General features: G+C 43.5%; 1 protein-coding gene across 1 annotated transcript in view; it reads right to left on the bottom strand.

Annotated features, from left to right (window-relative positions):
- Positions 1-994: 994 nt before the first annotated feature.
- LOC142588789 (uncharacterized) overlaps positions 995-8,688 on the bottom strand; it is an 81,649-nt gene continuing 73,955 nt past the window's right edge. Inside the window, exon 7 of the mRNA XM_075700608.1 lies at positions 995-1,014. Coding sequence (XP_075556723.1) covers positions 995-1,014 — 20 coding nt within the window. The remainder of the gene's footprint in view (positions 1,015-8,688) is intronic.

Genomic DNA, 8,688 nt, shown 5'->3' with positions numbered 1-8,688 from the left:
CGCCCTTTTATGGACGCGATCCTTTTCTTCGCCGCACCGCTTCGCAACCTACGACTCTATCCGAAGCCGCCACCTATGAGAATGTCCTCAGATCGCACGCATTCTTACCGCTCAACAGCAAGTCAGCCAGAAACACTGTCGTGACACAAGCTTGTCTTTTGCATCATATTCACCTGGAATACTCGTATGGCTCCGCGTTCTCTCCGGTATTCCTGGACTTTCTACGCAGTTCAGCGCAAGATATGACGAACCTTACCGGGTTCACCGTCAGACGTCCCGGGTCAAGTACATCATTGAGCCTATTGAGCCATCTACGGACCAGTGGCGTAGTGGACGCGAATCTCTTCATGTCGACCCACTGAAACCGTACTACGACCCACCAGAGCTCCCTGTTCGATTGGCCGCCAGGATGGCTCCTTCTTACGGAGAGGAAGTGATTGTAGTGATAAATAGGGGCGCCAGCAGAAGATGGTGTAGACGGTTGTTGTTCCTGGTTCTCCCGCGCGCTCCGCTTCGCCGCTGCACGTTTCTATGCATTCATATAAAACGACGAGCGCATCTAACGGTAAACGCGTACTCTCTCTCTCTCTCTCTCTCTCTCTCTCTCTCTCTCTATATATATATATATATATATATATATATATATATATATATATATATATATATATATATATATATATAGAACTTGAGTGGTGCTACAAGGTATACAGAACAAGTATTTAATTTCGACAGTTTCGATCGGTGGACCAATCTTCATCAGGGTTTACAAAAAAATGGCAGTTCGGCCGTGGTAGGGAAGACACCAGACCGGGTACCCGGTCGTTCTTACATACATCAAACCGAGAGGAACAGTTGTGACAGTGATTGATTTTCGGCGCCTTGGCAGATTTACAGCGGCCTTTGGCAGCTATGCAGGGCAAGAGGAAGGCGGACTACAGGCAACTTTGTATACCAACATTCCTCACGCCGAGGGCATAGCTTCCGCAGTTTCAGCTTACGTTGGCTCCAGCCAACCTAGGCAATTAGATAAAGACACAGTTGAGACTCTTTTAAATCTAGTACTGAAATATAATCACTTTGAGTTCGAGGACAAGCATTATTTGCAAATCAGTGGAACCGCCATGGGAACGAAGATGGCGCCAAATTATGCAAATATCTTATTGGGATCTTTAGAAATACCCTTCCTCGCAAACTCGGCCGTAAAACCAATACTTTATAAGCGATTCCTGCATGACATTTTCTTTGTGTGGGCCGACAATGAACAAAGTCTCTTACACTTCATTTCCAATTTCAATTCTCTGCACCCGTCAATCTGCTTTACGCACGACTTCTCCCAAAATAGTATTCACTTCGTCGACGTCACTCTGTCACTGAGTGGCGGTCGCATTTCCACGTCCCTATACAAAAAGCCGACAGATCGTCAGCAATATCTGCATTTTTATAGTAGCCACCCCCATCACTGCAAAACAGGCATTCCCTACTCCCAGGCCCACAGATACAGAAGAGTCTGTTCCGAATCTGCGCAATTTGAGCGACACGCGGAGGAACTGAAATCTGCTCTCATACGCCAAAAATATCCTCCAAAAATAGTAGACGATGCCATTGAACGCGCCCGCAGCTTAGATCGAGCACAGAAAATGGGAGAAAAGGTTAGCAATACCAATACACAATCAGATCCAAACTTGGTCCTCACATACACCACCGGTGCTCCGCGGGTCAATGCCATTCTCACCCGCCATTTTAATATCATGAAACAGAGCATCCGACTCGCTACTATATTCAAGCAGCCGCCTCGGGTTGTGTATAGAAGAAACAAAAATTTAAGGGATTTGTTAGTCAGGGCGAGGACACAGAAGTCAAACACGCCCAAGGGCTGTCGACCGTGTGGGAACCTCGTTGCAAGGTATGCCGTCACATGACAACAGCAGACACGGCTGAAGCATCGAACTCACCCTTCGTATATAAAATTACCGAAAATCTTCACTATGATTCCAGTAACGTCGTGTACAAAATTCGATGCGAGGTGTGTAAGCAGGAATATATCGGCCAAACAGAGACCCCTTTCCGCCTGCGGTTTAACAATCACCGCGCGCATGTGAAAAGTCTCCCCAATTTACCCTTCTCCAAGCACGTTCGGCTGCCAGGTCACTCCTTTGAACGCGTGAGCGTTGTGCTCTTGCAATCTGGTTTCCAACACACCCGTGCACGCGAGCAGAGAGAATCTTTTTTCATCCATAAATTTGGAACGTACACTAAAGGAATTAATGAGAGTCCGGGGCGGATGACGTGCCTCCGGGATATGCCGTGAAAGTGCATGGGAAACGCGAACACATGCTATGTACTCTAAAATTGAGACGCTGGCTATTCACTGCTTGCTCACCCCTCCGCATGTGCCTCAAGGGAGCGACCGGAAAACCAATAAATTCAGTTTCCTGGACCCTGCCACTGAAGTGGTCATTCTGAGGGACCTATTGCCCTTCCTGAAATACGCACGTGCTGACTTGATGTCAGTTGTCTGTTAAACGTTCAAAAACTGGACCATAAGGAGGCTATTTAACTCGACTCCCTAAATCTAAGCCCATGGGCGCACTTGCTTTGCGAATCCCATGCATATAGTCTTTTTTGGAACTATATTTTTCTTTTTTTCGCACCGTAGCTGGACCACAAAGCTGCCGGAACGGGCCGTGCCTTGTATATTTGTACTGTGACACTGTGTTTCTTTCTACAAGTGGCCGCTCTTCTGTCTTCCTTCTGGGCCTCTTCTCTATTGTGCCCCCCGCTACCCGCTGCCGCTACAACGGCAGCCCACGCACTGGTGCTGCGGAGCGACCGCTTTCTCCCTCCTTGCCTCGGGTGCAGGGGAACCTAGCTGCCGCTACTTCCCACCCCCCTCACTCTCCGACTTACGTCTCCCTCCTCCTGTGTGCTTTTTTTCTTTTCCTTTCCTTTTTCTTTCTTTTTCCTTTTTTTCCTCACTGACCTCCTTGCTCTACATACATGTGACTCCGCCTTCCTCTTGCCCTGCATAGCTGCCAAAGGCCGCTGTAAATCTGCCAAGGCGCCGAAAATCAATCACTGTCACAACTGTTCCTCTCGGTTTGATGTATGTAAGAACGACCGGGTACCCGGTCTGGTGTCTTCCCTACCACGGCCGAACTGCCGTTTTTTTGTAAACCCTGATGAAGATCGGTCCACCGATCGAAACTGTCGAAATTAAATACTTGTTCTGTTTACCTTGTAGCACCACTCGAGTTCTTTACGTTTGAAAGGTAGCCTGAAGAATCCCTCTTTGCCTATATATATATATATATATATATATATATATATATATATATATATATATATATATATATATATATATATATCCTTAGTTCAAATAAGTGCAGTTATTGTCCTGCTGCTCTTCTTGGCGTATTTGTTTATTGGCGCCTCATGAATATGGCTAACAAAAGTACGGCCCGTCGGTTTCCCATCTTCTCATTCAGTACGTACTGATGGTCTCGAATACGGCAGCATTGATGACTTCAGGTAGCAGTTTTGGCTTGATTGACCAGCTGCCTTCATCCAAGAAGTTCATGCACACGTGACTGGTGCGGCGAAAGGAGGTTCCATACCCGGCACCAAGGCATGGTAATTGGTGTCGCTGGCTAACAATTACGGGGTTATTTCTTGTATTGAAACAAATACAGCACAAAACGGATCGTCAACGGTTCCGCGGTAGCTCAATTAGTAAGAGCATAATCATCATTATCGTTATCAATATCAGCCTGGTTACGTCCACTGCAGGGCGAAGGCCTCTCCCATACTTCTCCAACAACCCCGGATATGTACTAATTGTGGCCATGTCGTCCCTGCACACTTCTTAATCTCATCCGCCAACCTAACTTTCTGCCACCCCCTGCTAGGCTTCTCTTCCCTTGGAATCCAGTCCGTAACCCTTAATGACCATCTGTTATCTTCCCTCCTCATTACAAGTCCTGCCCATTCCCTTCTGTTTTTCTTTATTTCAACTAAGATGTCATTAGCTCGCGTTTGTTCCCTCATACAATCTGCTCTTTTCTTATCCCTCAATGTTACACCCATCATTCTTCTTTTCATAGCTCGTTGCGGCGTCCTCAATATAAGTTGAATCCTTTTCGTAAGCCTCTAGGTTTCTGTCCCGTAGAGCATCATACTCGTAGTCCAAAGACGTCCGTTCGTATCCCACATGCGGCCAGTTGTTTCTTGATCAACTGCCGCTTTCAGTAATTTATCATTTCTTTAGCACAATATGTACAAACAATTTTCCCAATGTGCCCGGTGTATCTGTGTTTGTTGAGTTCTGATGATATCACTACACACACACACACGTATATATATATATATATATATATATATATATATATATATATATATATATATATATATATATATATAAAGGTGCGGGCTATCATTGTCTCCAAAATGCGCTTTAACCCAGACAGGACAGCGCGTGGTATCGTCAATATTTCTTCAATATGATGGAAGTAACTGTGCCGTCATCATTGTGTTCTCTGAAAAAAATAAGTTATCGCGGGAATGAAATGTTTGATCAACAAATCGAAGGCGATGCATATAATGATATGTGTGTGTTTGCAGTACCTCACAAAAATATTTTCTATTTTTATTGTTTCATAACTTCTACTGCTAAGATTTGTGCTTTGCTAACCTACACTGGATAAAAGGGGAACACATCGGGACACACGCATCAACACATACGCTGCTTCGCCCTGTTCTGTGCACGCTATTTCTAAAATCTTTAATATGACCTACGACAAAGCCCGAAGGAATACCATAGTTTACTACCTTCGTAGAGTGGGTTTACTGCATTAGTCCTTATATGAAGAAACATCTGCAAAAGCAACGGAAGCACTCTAGTTAAAAGCTCTACGCATGGTGCGGAATTCTCAGTCCAACGTTCTGTGTTAACTGGAAAAGAAAACAATTTAGGGAGAGGAGGATAATACATCCCACTACCGTAATTGATTAGATTCTACCAATGAATGGAATTTTACAAGTTACAAGCAGCAACGACTTCAATCCCACTGGGTGCCATTTGCAAGGGCAGTAGGATGCATAAAAGGTACTATTTGTGTTTGAAAGTCGCCGGTTTACGTATTTGAATGATCATCAAGAATCCAAAGATATAATAGAAGGTTATCTGTAGATGATTTCAAATCACAATCGAGTATTTAATTAATATTGATGGCTTGTGTAATGTTTTTTGCTATGCGCAAACTATACTATTTGTGCAACGTGTGTTGCCAAAAGGTTTTTTGGCTGACATTTTAATAAGAGAACATTATAACTTTTTTGGTTGCTGAATACTGTTCAAGTTTATTTTCGTCTAGTACAGTGTTATTAAAATATTTGCATTTTTCGTATGGAGTCATGAATCTTGTGTAAGCAGTTTACAATAATTGACAAAGAGGTCAAGGAGAAGCACGAAAACATTTTTTGCAGAGATAAGAGACTGCAACATAATTTCATTTCAGGTAAATTTTCATTTGCCATATGTATAAGAGTACGGTTCGTCATCTTTCCAAGAACAAATTGTTATATTCTGTCCCGTTTCTTTGCTTATATTCAGCAATTTCTGCCAGCAAACAGACTCCGGCTTGTACCAGCCCGACGTCGCCCGCAGCGCATAGTATGGTTTCTTTCCAAATTGCTCTGCAAATAAAGTAAAACGCAGCGAAAATTACGCACAGTAACAATTAAAGAAACGTCTCTCAATCCTATCAGTTGGCACTGGCAATATATTTTTATTTAAATAGTATGATGATTTGTATAAGATGTAGAAAACATTGAAATATTCAAGGTGAACATGTCTCAAGCCAAATTTCATATTGCTTGAAAAAAAAACGCGAAGAATTTTATCAGTGATTTATTGTATTTCTACAACTAATATTTACAGCAAGTTAGTTACTTAGTGCTCAGGTGTTCATAGATATTGCACTAGGCCAAAGAGTGTCCAAACCTGAAATACATGAAGGAAACTGGCATCTCCGGTTTGGAGTGTTTTTCACAGGTTTTATTTTGCGTGATAATGTAGCAGAAGCCGTTGCAAGGGAACTAGAAAAGTCATAGGCTGGTCATCAATTGGCGGCTTCTAATGGGTAAAAATTGTCTGTTCAATTTTTGCCAGTCATTGCATTGTCTGCCCATTTGCAAAGCACTGCCAGTTCAGAAATTTCTAACGCGTGAGCCTTTTGTTGATATCTTCATGTGTTTGTGCAGTTTGCATAAAACAACGGCAAAAGCCTATAGTTCCTAATATAAAAGAAAAGGGGGGGCTTTGAGATCTCAAAGAGCCGAGTGTTGAATTTAGAATTATTATGACATTGTGGAACGACTTATTGTTTTATTATGAAATGCGAATATACGCCTAGTAAACTTTATGCGACGAATGATTTCCTACAAAGTACTGTTTGATGGCTGTTGCATTGTCTGAATGTAGTGTAGGAAAAAAACTGCGTGACCAATTTTCATACACGCATTTTTTTATTGTCAAATGTCTTGCGTGTACAACTTTCGTGAATACAAGGCAGCAGCTTCGTTTACTTCAAGAAAATTGTTTAAAAGTGGCTGTACTGGACCCGGTAGAAAAATAAAACACGGGGTTGAATATGCATGATCTATTATTTTTTTAATTTATATTGTCCTCCACTTGCGCCACTCCTTCGCATAATTTGACTCCCTGATTCCCAGCAAATGTGCGAAGACCAATATTCAGATCAATTCAAGTTCGAGTCTTTCTTTCATTCGTGTGCAACCTTGGATTTACTTAATGATCTCGCCTCTTTGGGCGTTAATTGCGGGAGGAATACCGTGGTGAGGTGCTTGCGTTGCAGTATTTCTCTCATTCATTTGGTTCACTCGATGGAATGCGATGATCGGACTCAATTCGATTTCGAGTGTGCGTGCCATAGCCTCCTCACACGTTCACATTGTGCTACGTTAGGAAAACAAACTGACAATTTCATTCCGTAATTTTGTTAGCCTTATCCGGTTGCATGCATAGATTGTAAGTAATACCTGTACATTCCTCGATGCCTACAGTGTGAGAAATACCGATCTGTCTTTTTTCATGTAGTGTGGCTTCTATGTTGCCCTTAAATCGGGCAATTACATTGATGTTTGCGCATTAGTCACGTATAGAACCGAAGTAAGATCGCTCTGACGCGTTGCTAACGCAATGCTGTTCTTTTTTTCTCAAAGAAATGATGGATTCAATATATCACTGCAAAAATACGCGTACAGACCCTTCTCCCTCTACTCATCGTAAAAACGTGCGAGAAAGCAACAAGGCTCGACGCATCTGTGATAGCATAACTTGCGTCTTCGGTTCCAGTGCACAGTCGAGTGCAAAATTCTAGAGACCACGGGAGTGGCGACTAAACTATATCGCTGCGCCTTCTGATGGCGGCACGCCCACGTTCAAAAGCGCGCACTGCCGACGCACGCCCTATTTTACCTCCCAGCCTTCTTGTCCGCTCGCTTCAACGGCGCGCGCACCGGCACGCGGGAGAGAGTGCAAGGTGCCGCTTCTGCAGTGGCCGTGGAAGCGCCCGAGCGATGATATTGGAACGAGAACAATTAATGTGCAATGGCATGTCTCTGAGATCGCTGCATTCGACGCCTTGCTTGTAGACGGTCCGCGGTGCATAAGACGTGCTTCGCGTCTCTTTCTTTCAAACAGAATTATGTGACCCTGCGGAGAACTGGCGCAGGATGGAATTATATGTAGTACTCAGGACAATGTCATGCTCCCAAACAAATACGCGGAACCGCCGGATATGGGGTAGCTGCAGTGCAGAGCCAGGGAAGAGAACGGTTGATCGGGTGGAACTTGTGGAATGAAAAAAAAAAAACCATCACCATAATCAGAGACGGCTAAAAGTTTAGAATGCTTGATCAGGCTTCCATTTACCGTAATTACTTGCCGCACTGAGCAGCAAAAGTTGCCACCAAGAGACCTTTCATATTATTACCGTGCTTTTCGCTTTCCTTGTCATGTAATATAGTCTAGCGAATTCTCTATCAGCACATTTACATTAAAAATGCTTGAATAATTTGAAATTCTATCTGAAGAAACAAATTAAATTTTAGGACTCATTCTTTCGACTCAATACACTGCGGCCTTCCGTGTTGTGGCAACGAGCATGTTTGGCGTTGTTCAGCGCGTTAGCTGAGTCGTACGGTGGCTCTTAATTCTTAGAAATAAATGATGCATCGCATTGAAGTCAACCAGGTAGATCGGACATTCGGTTCAAGCCCGTCTGCTTTTAAGGCAGGCGCAGCAGAAATGGATTTCCGCCACTGATTTGTACGCACTGATTTCCGCCAGTGTTGTGTTTTGTACGCAGGTATGATAAACGAAAGCTCTGCACAGATGTTGCCTTGGCAGAGCTTATCACCTGCACAGGCTAGCTATAGCCATTGGGTGATTTTGTTTGACGAAACGGTAGAAGAATAAGTCCCTCAAAAAACCGTTTCATCTCCTTTCAGAATGTTCCCATGCATTCTATTCAACGAAACGAGACTCATAGTTGATTTAAGCATCCAAGGCGTTTCGCAAAGCATCATCTGCTGGATGCTAGAAAGGTCAAGAAAAGCGGTGAGCCGTTGTTTCCAAGCCCGTCGAAAAAAAAAAGGGTGAATCGGAGA

The sequence above is a fragment of the Dermacentor variabilis genome, chromosome 7 (assembly GCF_050947875.1).
Source record: "Dermacentor variabilis isolate Ectoservices chromosome 7, ASM5094787v1, whole genome shotgun sequence".
NCBI lineage: Eukaryota > Metazoa > Arthropoda > Arachnida > Ixodida > Ixodidae > Dermacentor > Dermacentor variabilis.
The sequence above is the reverse complement of the archived record's forward strand: the minus strand, read 5'-3'. Positions and strand labels throughout refer to the sequence as shown.